At 50.7% G+C, this 13779-nt stretch overlaps 1 protein-coding gene across 5 annotated transcripts in view; it reads left to right on the plus strand.

The window, feature by feature from the left end:
- Positions 1-13779, plus strand: part of TMEM63B (transmembrane protein 63B) — a 38544-nt gene that overhangs the window by 17862 nt on the left and 6903 nt on the right. For 4 of the 5 annotated variants that reach the window (XM_048936478.1, XM_048936480.1, XM_048936481.1 and 1 more), the window contains exons 2-14: positions 3020-3218; positions 3797-3876; positions 5493-5531; positions 9076-9166; positions 9910-9947; positions 10666-10808; positions 11050-11101; positions 11398-11506; positions 12063-12133; positions 12657-12737; positions 12884-13007; positions 13284-13417; positions 13567-13704. In XM_048936478.1, coding sequence (XP_048792435.1) covers positions 3042-3218; positions 3797-3876; positions 5493-5531; positions 9076-9166; positions 9910-9947; positions 10666-10808; positions 11050-11101; positions 11398-11506; positions 12063-12133; positions 12657-12737; positions 12884-13007; positions 13284-13417; positions 13567-13704 — 1277 coding nt within the window. In that variant the 5' untranslated portion in view covers positions 3020-3041. The remainder of the gene's footprint in view (positions 1-3019; positions 3219-3796; positions 3877-5492; positions 5532-9075; positions 9167-9909; positions 9948-10665; positions 10809-11049; positions 11102-11397; positions 11507-12062; positions 12134-12656; positions 12738-12883; positions 13008-13283; positions 13418-13566; positions 13705-13779) is intronic. The other variant, XM_048936483.1, reaches the window with a different exon arrangement.

Below are 13779 nucleotides of genomic sequence, written 5' to 3' on the forward strand. Positions count from 1 at the left end.
ATTTATGATGGGGTGCTGTAATGTCACCCCAAAATGGCAGCAAAAAAAGTGCCAGTGGAAAGAGATGTTCCAGGCATCCCTTTAAGCTTAAAAGCAGTGTAAGTCTTGGGTGTATGCTTCAGCTTTTCTACCACAGGATGTTCTGGCCAAGGTACTGGACCAGTTTAGATTAGGAGGGTTCATTTCTGGTCTCTTCCAGTCCATTCTCTAGGACTTAGGGGGAAAAAAAAAAAGTGCATCTTTGCTACCTGTTTCTCTGAAATGTGGCTTACATTACCCACAGGATTAAGTTTGTCTTGAATGTGTAATGTCTTATATAAATAATGTTCGAGTCACGGACAGTGGGAGCAAATGAGCCTCATTTCTTTCAGAAGGGAGGAAATGAGGCTGTAAAATATTCAGGAATTAGGTGAATGGTTTGGTCTCTGCAGAAGATCATACTTTCCTAATCTGTTGTGAGTCTTTCAGTATTTCACTGCAATAATAGTTGATAGGTAATTCTCAGCCAGGTCCTGTAATTTGCTTGGATGCTTAAAAAAAACCTCCGAAATTACCCATGAAAGGCAGCAAACAGAGCCCTCCGTTGGAGGAGGTGTAACATTCTGAATCAAAAACTAGCCAAGGGTCCAGAAACCTAGGACAGAAGCAGATGAGCAGTTTGCAATGTGACAAAGCAGGAAGATGAGGTTAGTGTTGTTAGTGACCCCAAAAAAATGTGTAAACAGGGTATATGAAATCTGCAGGTATCCCACAGATGTTCAGCTTTATCAAGATGAAACAACTCCTGAGTGACAAGATGCAGAGTGGTGTGAAGGGAGGAGAAAACCACTACTGAGAAATGTGAAGCCCAGTGTATTGTAAGAAATGATTTGTCCTGGGACATCCAGAGACTGGTCTCTGAACTATTGCAGCTACTCAGGGCAGTGGTGTGTGCCGACCATTTATAGAGATGCTTTTCCTCAAGGTTTATGGATGCAGTTAGAGAAATAAATCACAGTTGGATGCATGAGGAATTTTGTAAGAGATGCTGAGAGCATCAGAATGCTGCCCTGGAAGTCAAGGTCGTCTCCCACATCCAGGGTGTTTTATGAACTTTTATGAACTTATGTTTCCTTAGGGTGAGAAGAGAGTGGGCAGTGTTTAGGGGTGTATGGTGAGTGGGATTGGGGCTGGAGGAACGTTGAGCCATGGGAAGTGGGAGGGGAGGAGCTTTGTTGTGGGTATCATAGGAGGAGACCTAGAGACAGCAATGGCTTTTGTTCTGTGCCTTTGTGCTAACACGAGGAGGGGACTTGCAGTGGGATAGTACCATCTTTCGCTCAACAATGCTAATATCTGGAACTTGTTGCTGCACCCTTTAAGACCTAAAAGCTTTCAAGATTCTCCAAAAGAGGAATTAGCAGCATTTCTTTTTGCAGTGAGCCCTCTAGACTGGTATTTCAGAGGGGCACAGCCTTTTCTACTCACAAGCACGCGATTTCCCTGTGACAAGTCCTGGCCTGGTGATGATGCTGTCAAGAAGGCAGCTTGGTGGAGTTATTGGTGGCAGCCCCCTGTGTCCCTTGCTGTCCCTTCTCTTCCTGCCAGCTGCTGTCGCATGTTCCCCGCTCCCAAGTCCCTTCTGGTTCACCTGGGGTGAATCCTGCTGGCGAGACCCCAGCTAGTTGCCAGCTGCGACCTCATGGCTTGGCTTCCTGCTGTTTTTCCGTTCCCTTTTGCAGTTCCTGGCAGCCTCACTCCAGCTCTTTGCCTGTGAATCTCTTAAAGGACTGCTCAGTGGCTTTTCCCATGGGGTCGATGTCCTTCAGTGCCTATACGCAGGGGGGTTTTGCTTGTTGTGATGCGTCCACCCAGCTGAGCTGATCTGGGCTCTCTGAGCACTGCAGTGAGCTGTGTGGCGGTCATTAACCAGCCAGTGCCATGTTGTGACACTGATAAATCACTGCAGCGAGGCAGGAGATTGCCAGGATGCACCTTGTGGCCTCTCTCTGCAAATGTCACCATCTCCTGTGGCATTAGGAGGGCAGGGCAGATGATATCGGCCATGCTGCAACAGCAGGCTAGCGTAAGACAGCAGGATGGCTTGTTGGTGCTTGGGGCAAATAACCCTCTGGAATAGGTACAGTCCTTCCACAGCTGATGGGGTTTCATGGGGTTTCATCCCCACTGATCCATAGAATGATCGTGTTTCTGCTGATCTTTCCCTTCCAGAGCATCCCAGTTGTGCTCAATTCACTCTTGGTCATTGTAATGTGGTCCACTTTGCATTGCCCATTGAACTGCTCTGTGCAGGAGAAGAAAAATCTGTCCATCTCCAGTGATAGCACTGTGCTGGCTCTTGTACAATTCCAGCATTTTGGGGAGGGCACTGGGAGGGAGGGAGGGGGAAAATGTGGTCAGCTAAACAGTGGATCCTGAGTTTCCTCTCTGCCCTCTGCATAATACTTCCGAGTCGGAGGAAAGAAAACAGGCAGGGGTGGGAGCATTTTTTGGTGGGGCCCTGGGAGCTGAGGCATGCAGTGAGCTGTGAGCAATGATTCAGCCTAATACAGCTAATGGCATGCAGCCAGACAGAGGAAATTGTGGATCGTGATGCAGCAACTGTCCCGTAGCAGTTTGTTTCCATCATCCAGACATGACTTAATGCCACCTCACACGTTCGCTCTTTCCTGTAGCTAAATGCCTTCCCTGCCAAGGGGAAGGTGCTGAGACACTACACCTTTGGGAAGAGGAGGGCAGTCTGTGAGTCCTAAATGATGTGATAGTCGGGAGCAGGTGGGGACACTCAGAGGTTGTGCCTGGTGGGAGCAGCTTGCCAAAGACCCCATGAGCTCTTCTAGCATCCCTGAAAGCTCTCCAGGTTTCTTTTCATGACCCTGTTCTTGGGCACTGGTTCTCAGAGAGCACCTATGGCAACGGGAGAACCCAAGATAGTGGCTGAGAGTGGTCCCAACTCTCATGGGACGACACTGTTAACCAGCTGGTGTGTGCTAACCAGGCCTTTCTCTCTATTCCCCAGGGAAGACGATGAAGCTGTAGAGATGCTTCCCTACGTGATCGCCACCCTGGGCTCAGCAGGGGCCACCTGCAAAACCTCCACATGCAGCAACAGCACCAAGGACTACTGTTACAGTGCCCGCATCCGCAGCACAGTGCTGCAGGGGCTGCCTTTCGGTGGGGTGCCCACTGTCCTAGCCCTTGATTTCATGTGCTTTCTTGTAAGTTTGCCTATGGCTGCTTTGGCACCTTCCTCGCTAATTAGTCATGAAAGGATAACTATGATCTGGTCAGAACTGAGAATCCCAAATTCCATTCCTGACTTTATTGCTAGCAGATTTTGTGGCCTTGATTGTGTCCCTTAACCACTCTAGGCCTTAATTCTAGCACCACTGCACTGAGCCTGTGGAATGGTGTTGCCAATTTTCTGTAAGGATGCAGGTCACGTTAGGTTAGTCCCATGTCCCAAAATTCCTCCTTGTGATGCTGAGTCCCCACAGACTTACCTACCCAAAGGTTTTGCTTGGTCCTTGGCAACTGTGGGACCATGGACATTGTAGTCATAACCTTATCTCCTTGGGTCACGAGGACTTTTTGATCCTATGACTAACTTGACTGTTGTGTGTTGCATCCTGGACCTCAGTCTGCCTTTAACCACCTAGACAGACTGATTTTTCAGCTCTGAGGACTTTTGCTGTCCTGTGGCCTCAGTGTGCTGATAGCTGAGCAGTCCTCTCCCCTCCTGCCCCCAGTTCCTGTGGTTCTGCAAGCAGACAGCTGTTTCTCTGCTCTCTTTCAGGCATTGTTGTTTGTCTTCTCAATTTTGCGTAAAGTTGCTTGGGACTATGGACGCCTGGCCCTGGTGACTGATGCTGACAGGTAAGTGTGGCAGAGAGACGGGGGGAAAAAAAAAAGCACAAGCAGTGCCTTTCCTTGCAGCAGGGATGAATCCCCTTGTGTGTGCCAGAGGCAGATGGAGAAGAGAGGAAGGCATGCCAGTTGTATCCCCCGAGCTCCACAAACAGGGAAAGTCCATGCTTACCAGCTTTTTTTGTTACAGCATCCTCCTACCAGTGCAGGGAGCAGTCTCTGCTGGCTCCAGGAACTAAAGCTACAATGTCACCTTTGGTCCCTGTACTGACAGAGCTGTACAGGGGCTGAAATGACCTGAGGAACAGCAGGCAGAGGTGAGGGAGGAGGGGGAAAAAAGGTCACAGAAGGGGCAGGGGCTGCCATGCTGAAGTCTTTTAAACCTCTGAAGGTAGCTTTGCAGGATGTAGTTCTTGTGAAGGGCACTTAGAAATGCAGCCTGCTGCTTCTAGGTGCCAGACTTGCTCATAAAGCTGAAGCAGGATAGGCAGTAACAGGGATGGCTGGCATGCCTGGCTGGCAAGGTGAGCATATGATGTGAGGCTGGAGCAGGGATCTGCCCAGGCAGTAGCGGAGCTTGAACAGTGAGTGCAAATGCTGAGTTCATCCCATGCAGCTCATTTTCTCTCGACTGATGAAAGTGTTGGGTCACCAGCTGTTCTTTGCAGAAGGAAGAGTGACAGAACTACCACTCACTGCTCCCCTGCTCTGCTTTACAAGACCTGTGATGAGCCTGAGAGCAGAGTGCAATAGGGGAAGGGTGCACAAACTGCTCTGGAGGGACAGAGCAAGGGTAGCTGAGGAGATATGCATCCAGTCATGTCTTCTAGCAAAAGTCAGGGCCCTTTGGTAATGGGGATCCTACGTTGAAGGCAGATGTCTGAGATTCCTTCCAGAAGCATGCCTTGTTGCTCCTGTTTTTGCTGTAAGCAGTGGGAAGGACAATTGGTTTCTTCCAGTGCTGAACGAGTAACTCCCCGTGGTGGAGCTGGGGGGTTGTGTAGAGAGTCTTGCTCTGTGCTATGCAGTATCCAGAGGTGGTTTATTGTGTGTTGTACTTTGTCACATGCCGGAGGCAGCGTGCCTTAAAGCACACTGTAGTAGTTGGTAGTTGGTGCTGCTTCTGCTTGATAAGTTCCAATAGCTCATGTCACCAAAAGGTTAGAATAGAGCTGAGCACCAGCCTGTTAGGTCCCCTTGGTAATACCAGTTCAGATAAGTTTGGTACAAGTAATGCCAGCTAGTCTGGAATCTGCAGGAGGAGCTCCTGCTGCTGCAGCTGTCTGTCCTTGTGTGCTCCTACTGCTTGGCCCATCCATGGGGCAGGTTGAGCATTTTATGGGACTGGAATTTTCGACCTGGGACAGATGCATGTAAGCTGCCTGGGATGGGAAGGAGAGGGACAGAAGCTGGTTAAAGGAAGCAGAGAGCAGGGGGGTGGTTCATGCAGTCTGCAGGTTGCAGTGGCTCAGGGCAGCACTGAGCTCTGTAGGGAAGGTCTCCTTCTCCAGCCTTACCACCAGCAGATTTCTATTCCTCAGGACCACGTGGAGCCCTGTGATGGAGGGGACCTGGCGCCTGCTCCCCTGGTTGTAACCTCTCCCTTTCTGTTTCTGTGCCCCCAGGCGCCGACGATGGCAGACGGAGCGAGAGGAGCGGGAATAGTATGTTGTTTTTTCAGGGTCTTTTTTATTCTCTCTGTCTCTCTGTTTCTTTTTGCAGTTTTCTCTCTTGCTTGTGAACTAATCTAAGTGGCCGGGAGTTCAGGGCTTGGATTTGTGTCTCTTGATGGATTTGTGCTCTTTTCTCCCCTTCTCCCCCACCCCTTTGTGTCAGCCACCTACCACACCTGGGTGCACTGTAGTTCTCCACTCAGCCCTTAAACGCTCTCTGTGTGCAGCAGTGCCTAGGAGCTGCTAGTTGAGACAGATAGTGACATATCATGCACCCTGCTGTACCTGCCTGTGTCCTGCTATCCCACTGTGAGTACTGGGGAAGAAACATGAGCCTGCGGCATACTTGAGTCAGCCAAGAGGAGTGCAGCTGCCTTTTCCTTGTTCATCCTTCATGCTGGTGAGCTCCAAGGGCTGTTCTCGTGGCAGGTGCACAGAGGTCATTACTAGGCTTTTCTTTTGCCTTGAGCCTCGTGAGGCTTCCAGAACAAGAGCAAGTATTGGCCCTTCTCCCTTACCATCTACCCCAGGCTGGTACTGTGTTTAGCAAGGCAGCATCTTTGTCCCTTCTCTCTTCCCCATGTGGGAAGAGACTTTCGTGTCTCAGCATGGCTGAGAGCATCTTCTAACACCTTGACCTGGCTTTATCTGCAGGGTGCTCATAGTGAGGACAGCTGAGCACTGTCACATATCCTTCCTCTGTGTTCTTCTCTCTTTCTTGCTGCTTTTATACCCAAGTAAAAACCATTCCATTGCCTTGCCAGTATGCTGAGTGACATGCTGCATAGTCAGCCAGGAGTGCCAGCAGAGCCTGCACTGAGCATTCCATCACTTGCAAAGCAGTGGCCTGCTACTGTCTCAAGAGGGCAGAGAAGTCCTCCTATTTTCCTATTCTGCTCCTTAGCTTCAAAGGGCAGAGCAGTCTTGGCTGTGAAAGCAAAACTGGTGGTAGCTGTGGTACGTGGCACAGAGGGAATGCCTTGCTCACACTTAGTGCTCCACTAGTGGATGGCCCTGCTTTGTATGTCTGGCTGCTTTTGGATGCTAACGCACTGTAGCAGAGCTTTCATGCTCTGGGGCTCAGAAGCAGCTTTTTAGTGGAGGCCATCTGTTATCCTCATGAGTATTTATCTCTTTCCAGGGGTCTGCTTCTTCCTCTTCCCATTACTCATCTGGGCTTGCTGAATCTCTCTGCTGCCCTCCAAGCGCAGTGCTTGAGCTGTGTTGGTTTTGGTAGACAGAAATTTCTAAAAGCCTGCGGATCTCAGTGAGGAAAACCTCATCCTGGTCAGTGCTTTTCTAAATCTGGTAGCAGATTGCCATTGAGCTATCCTCCATGCAGAGTTGCAGTGGCGTGTAGTGGGTTAGGGACTCGTATGCAGACTGGCACTGCCTGTCACTGAACGTGCAGGAGCACAACCTCTTTAATGTGTCCCTTTGTCTGGAAGCCAGCAAGTACCCTTGTCCTGACATTTGCCAGAGCAAACAGATGTAGCCATCAGCTCTCTTAGTGACTCAGTCTGTGCCAAGAGGAGGTGGCAGCCCATTCCCACCTCCGTGTGTAAGGGTAGTGATGGAAAGTCCTGCAGGGCTTGCTATCCACACAGCGAGCTCATGCATCACACCACAGCAAGCTGTCTGCACAGCTGCCTGGCAGCCTTCCCCTCCTCGAGCCTGGGGTTGGCAGTGCCTCAAACCTAGTCTCTTTTCTTCTCTAGCAGCAGGCATGGAGAAGGTTTCTTGGGTCCCACATTAATCTCCTCTCAGGAAAGAGGGCAGCATTACCTCTTTCCACTCGCTTTGTTAGTGCTTGGCTTTAGAGAGCCTCCAGCTAGATGCAGGTACTCCTCTACAGCTCCCTCTCCATCCTCCCAGCCTTGGAAGGGCATGGCACCCTCTGTCTTATCAGCACTGCTGATCATGTACATTCTCAGGTATGGTCCATCCTGCATGGAGCTGTTAGTCTGATCTAACAAATGGTACCCTTTGCAGTTATTCCCTCTAGTGCTTCCCCACTGTCTACTTTCCCAGTACTGAGGAGCCAGAAGCACACGGTGTCATCATGCTGGGGTCTCAGGGCTGCACGCAGCGGAAATTCACCCTCTCCCTTCATCCAGTTGCAAAGCCTCTGGGATTTCAGAAAGCTGAGGGTCCAGGGTGTAGGTGTGGGGCTGTGCAGTTGCAGGCCCTTGTTCCACTGTCTAATCTTCTGTACTGTAGTTCTGTGACCTTCACTAATCTCCGTTCTCCTCTGTGTGTTGTTTCCAGCTAGAAAGTCAGCAGGTGCTGCCCTGCTCTGAGGGAAGCCATGTGTACCATCCTTTTCCCTTCAACAGGGTCACAAAGGTCTTAGCTTGTTTGCCATTCTGGGGTGTCATCACTTGTCTCTAGTCTGTTTCTCATCTGTTTCTTCTGTTGGTTCTTGTTCATCTGATCCTTCTTTCACCCATAGTGGTTACAGAAAGACTGTTTTTAGTGTTTGCTTTACTTCTAGCAATATCTCGTACTTCCAAGGTCCCAGCCTGATGTCATCTTACAAGTGCTATTTAATTTAGATATCTGGACCATTCATTTTATCTTCTTTGCCAGCCTACTCATCACCTCCATTCATTCTGGGGGCTATTATCTGCCTTGGATGCTAGCGCTGCCAGTTCTTCATTGAGGTCCCTGCCTGTGTCTGGAGCGCAGCAGTTGGGGATATTTGCTTCTCACCTTCCAGCCTACAGCTATTTGTTCCCATTTGCTTCCCTGCCCCTTTTCTAGGGACTCCCAGGCAGACAGGAGACCCAGCCATGAGCGAGCAGCTGGGCTCAGCCTGGCTTCAATCAGCACACAGTGTGACCATGCCAGTAGTGTCTTTCTTTCCCGGGGTCTCCTCTCACTGAGGTACTGGTATAATGGTGATATGGGTCCACCAGGCTTCTATCCTTCCTCTTCCCTGAGGCAGCTAAAGTCTGCAGAACTGTGTAGGTAGGGGTGCCCCAGGGTCAAGAAGATGCTGCCAGGGCCTCTCCAGAGCTCTCTCCCCAGTAGCCTGGGAGCTGCTTTATGCTTCTTGGTACCTTTGATGCTCACCTCTGCACTCATCTCCGTAGATGTGGTGCAAAAGGGAAAACAGGAGCCCTCAGGTGAGCACCCCACTTGTAGCACTGTCTCCTTCACACATCCTCTTTCTTCTTTAAGCTCTGCACTAAAGAGACTCGATCACTCCTCTGTGGCAGCTGCTGCCTGCTCTTCCTTGCAGGGCTTATGTGCCCTTCAGAGAAGGGGCACAGAGGGTGCAGCATCCATAAGCCCCTGGAGGCTGCCAGAGCCCAGCCCCATGCTTGGGAGCAGGCTCTGGGTGCTGTCTGTGCAGCGTTGCCCAAGGAGGGGTCTCTGCTTACTGCTGCCTTCTGCTCTTTGAGGCTGTCTTGTCTCCGTCTCACCTGGGGCAAACTGACCTGAATTAACTGCTGGCCTGGGTGCTCTTGGTTCCTGGCTGAGCTGCCTCCTCTCACCTTTTAACTTTCTCCCTCAACATTTGTCATTTTAGCGTAGCCTCCGCTCTGCACTCTGACAACCATGACCGCTACGAGCGCCTCACCTCCGTCTCCAGCTCTGTGGACTTTGACCAGAGGGACAATGTGAGTAGCTGCAAGAGGCAAACTCCTTGTCTGTGGGCAGCTGGGAGGCCACAGCTTGTGAGAACCAAGTGCTCTTCAGCAGTAGCTCTGCCTGCCCATTCTGGAGCCTTAAGTCCCACACTTTATAGTCTGACCGTATGGTACAGAGCCCAAGGCAGCATAGTACTTGCTTGGCTTCTGATCATGCTTTTAAACCGGTAGCTGTACATCTACTTGGTTTGATGAGTGTCTGTTCTGTGAGCAGTTTACTCCTGCAGTCCTCTCTAAAGAGTAAGTGCAGCTGAGTAGTGCGTGAAGTTTCCCAGGAGATATGCCTCCACTGGAAGTGCTTTGAGAAGCACTGGCTTGGCATGCTCTGTTCTTCAAGTCCCTACAGAGCTATTGTCCAGGATGGCAGTTGCAGTACCACTATGTGATTAATTTTCTGGATGTCCCTTAGCTGTTGAGAGCTCTTAGGCTAACCAGGAGCCCAGTGCTTCCTGGAAAGGCCAAGCTACCTGCTGGTGGGGGACAGCCATGTGGCAGAGTTGTGCCCTATGTAGTAGCATTGTCACCTCCTCTACCTAGGCCTTTCTGCAGCTTTGCACATTTTGGTAGCTGCTTGTGATCTGGTCTCCTTGCCCTCAGTCATGTCTGTGTGGGTTCAGGGAAGCCAGCCTGGTCTCCCAAGCCTTTGGAGGATGGAGCAGGAATAGGGGAGCATACAGTGACGTGAGACCTTTCTGTCTTCTTTTTCCACACAGGGTTTCTGCTCCTGGTTAACAGCCATCTTCAGAATAAAGTAAGTGCCCCAGGATCTGCAGAGGGGGACTGTGTGAGGAAGAAGGGCAGTGTGGGGTACTGGGACAACAACCCAGTATAGCAGTGTGAAGTCACTGTCCTTTTTTGCACTTCAGAGAAGGGGCTGCAGAAGGCTGTATGGAGGGGACAAGCAAAGGCAAGGATGATACAAATTGTGCCAGAGCCAAAACTAAGGTCACACAGCCAGTTTGCGACAGAGATGGCTCAACCCACATCTACCCTATCCCCAGTTCTATTTCAGAAACACTGCAGAAGTGCTCCCTTCCCTATGGTTCCTGCTAGGGGCACTGTTGTGTAAAGAAGGTTTCTGGCATGAAGGATGGACTGCAGGAGGCAGGGAGATGCTGCCAGCTGGATGGCACTCGGGAGCAGTTTCTTAAGCATTTCTGGAATCAGTCCATGCAGGGATGATTGTTAGGTGTGGGCGTGTGTGGGCCCAGCTGCCCATTCCTAGTGGCAGAAGGCAGCGTGTGGGGAGCAGAGCTGCAGCAAGCTTTGCATAGATGGGCTTTTGCCTGAGCTGGTTCATGGCCAGATGCTGGAGTCAATGTCCAGGACATGGCTGCAGTTCTGCAGGGTGTGTTCCAGGGGTGCTGTGTACATTCAAACCAACTGCATGGGCAGCCATCACCCTGTGCTTTTCTGCATTGCCTCCGGTGCAGGAAAAGATTGCCTGATTGCCTTTCTTTCCCCGGCAGGGATGATGAGATCCGGGACAAATGCGGAGGTGACGCAGTACACTACCTGTCCTTCCAGAGGCACATCATCGGGCTGCTGGTGGCTGTGGGTGTGCTCTCCGTGGGCATCGTGTTGCCTGTCAACTTCTCAGGGGATCTGCTAGGTGAGGGCAGGGAGCCAAGTGGAGAAGCTGCTTTCAGTGCCAGGGCCTCAGTCCTCCAGGGAGTAACACAGATAAACCTGACTCCTGTCCCACTTTGGGCATGGAGTATCCAGAAGATTGTCCTGGGGAAGTTAGGTTTTTGGGATGTTTTGCAGGTGAGGTTCCTGCTATACCATGCCCTGCTGGAGCTCTGCCACAGCCCATCAATATAACTGAATGTTATATGCTTCTTTCTCCCCAGAAAACAATGCATACAGCTTTGGGAGGACAACGATCGCTAACCTGAATTCTGGGTAGGTGTGGATGGGAATGGGATGGATAACTGTGGCACTCAAGATGTATCTTCTAGATGCTTACCTGTTGCAGAGCCTTTCCTCCTTGAAGGTTGTGTTTCTGCCCTCCTCAAAAAGGCTGCTAGCCCTGCTCCTATTGCCATGTTGAAGTCCTGGAGGTTGTTGGCAGGGCATGTGTATGCTGTGCCAATTACACCACTCAAGGCCCCAGAGCCTTTGGAGAAGGGGTCCCTGAGAGATCTCTGAGTTGTAGTGGCAACCTCGTGCTGGCTTTAAGCACTCCTCTCTTGTGTCAGGAATAACCTGCTGTGGCTGCACACATCTTTTGCCTTCCTGTACCTGCTGCTGACAGTGTACAGCATGCGCCGGCACACCTCCAAGATGCGCTACAAAGAGGACGACTTGGTGAGTGGGGTCTGAGCACTGCCCCAGGCACATCTTTTCATGGCTTCCTGTCAAGTTGGGTGGCCTGGGAGAGGGTGCCAAGCACTCCCCTTTCTGTAGCAGTCTGGGGCTGTTGTGATTTGTCTCCTTTGTTCTGCCTGGCCAAAGGTAGATCTCCTCTGGAGCAGCCAATCTTGATGCCACCTGGTGAAGTGAGAGAGGTCTGAGCTGGGTGAACGCGTGTGGAGGGACCCATGTTTAAAGAGTTGCTCCAGCTGTTCTATGGATTTGGGGTTGTACCTTAGCTGCCTTTGCTTTGCTTACTTCTGAACACCATTGTTTCTGTTCAGGCAGTTGCAGTGTGAGCCCCTATCCTGTCAATCTGCAGCACATCACATGTGGAGTGCTAACAGCTAGTAGAAGCATAGGAGATAGGGAGCAAACCTCCCCAAAGTGTCTGGGATGCCCTCCTATTGCTAACTCAGGCCTTGAGTCTTATTGTTTTTTCAACTTTTTTTTTTTACTTCAGTCTGATCTTTTACACCATCCACACCTATCTTCACTTTCTTCCTTTCAGGTGAAGCGAACTCTCTTCATCAATGGGATTTCAAAATATGCTGAGCCAGAAAAGATCAAGAAGCATTTTGAGTGAGTCTCACTATTTTCCTAATTAAAGGCTGCTCTGTAACAGGAATGTTTTTAGTGGGGTGGTGCTGATGTTGCTTGGAACAGCAATAATATGTTGAAAATCCTGGGGCAGAAGCTGGTTAAAATTGGTGAACGTTCTTTTTTTGGGCACTTGGCTGCTATTTTCCTGTGTGAATTTTTATCTCAATGTGCAATGTGTTGGGACATGCTGAGCTGTCTTTTGCATAGCCATAGGGGGTCAGCATGGTACATGGTGGGATAGGGCACATCATGAGAAAGCTGTCAAGCTCATAGAAGTGAGATGCAGGCAGGAAGCACTCCAGCAGTGACAGCAGGATACTGTGCTGTTGCTTCTCTGTTGGTCATGCTCTTTGTAGAAGAGTATATTTTTCTTATTAACCAAAATCAAAACAAGAAGTCATCATCTTCCATTGGAACCTGAGTAAAAACTGTAGTAGTTTAGAAGCACTCTAGAGAAGGGAGTTGATGCCATGTATGACAAGCAGCTATTTTCCATCCACAGGGAGGCCTATGCCAACTGCACTGTGCTGGAAGCACGTCCCTGTTATGATGTGGCTCGGCTGATGTTTCTCGATGCTGAGAGGTAACCAGCCCATAGCTGGGGGTAGAAGGCTGGGGTGGGGAGTCACAGAAGTTGGAGTTGTGAGTTCTTCTCATCCGCTTCTTCAAGTCTGGTGCCATGGAGGTTTTCTGAGACAACTTTCTTTCTCTTCCCTTCTCCCGCTTCAGGAAGAAAGCTGAGCGCGGACGAATCTACTTCACCAACCTGCAGAGCAAGGAGAACACCCCATCCATGATCAACCCCAAGCCCTGTGGTCACCTGTGCTGCTGTGTCATCAGGGGCTGTGAGGAGGTGTGAGGAGAGCTGGAGGCACTGGGCAGAGGGGTACTGTGGGCACTGGGCCCTTGTGCTGCCCGCACTGACTTGCAGCATGCTTAGGTCCTGCTGGCCACCCAGTCTGGGACCAGGAGCGTATCATAGCTCTCCTGGCACTCAGCCATGGAGCTGCTGCCCCACAGCTTAGCCTAGGTTGTCTTGACTGCCTGCTGTCTCCCCGCTGTGATGCTGTGACGGCTCTAAGGGGTGAGGTCCCCTGGTCTCTGCTCTGATGCCTGTCCCTCTGCTCAGGTGGAAGCCATTGAGTACTACACTAAACTGGAGGAGAAACTCAAAGATGACTACAAGCGGGAGAAGGAGAAGGTGAATGAGAAGCCTCTGGGGATGGCCTTTGTCACGTTTCATAATGAGACTATCACAGCCATGTGAGTACTGCAAGAGATCCTGTCCTTCCCAGGACGGTGGCATCTCACAGCTCTTTTAAATCAGAAATCCCAGCCCCAAGACATCCACATCAGCTTGTTCCTGCCCTGGCCCTCTGTGGCAGCATCTCCCTTGTTCTCTCCTTTTCCAGAATCCTCAAAGACTTCAATGCTTGCAAGTGCCAGGGCTGCGCATGTCGTGGGGAGCCCAGGGCCTCCTCCTGCAGTGAATCTCTGCACGTTTCCAACTGGACTGTCAGTTATGCCCCTGACCCACAAAACATTTACTGGTGAGCAGAAGTGGGGCTCAGCAGGTCTGTAGAGATAAAAAGAGAGAATGCACCCTCACAATCTGATAACGGAGG

The sequence above is a fragment of the Lagopus muta genome, chromosome 2 (genome assembly GCF_023343835.1).
Source record: "Lagopus muta isolate bLagMut1 chromosome 2, bLagMut1 primary, whole genome shotgun sequence".
Classification (NCBI taxonomy): domain Eukaryota; kingdom Metazoa; phylum Chordata; class Aves; order Galliformes; family Phasianidae; genus Lagopus; species Lagopus muta.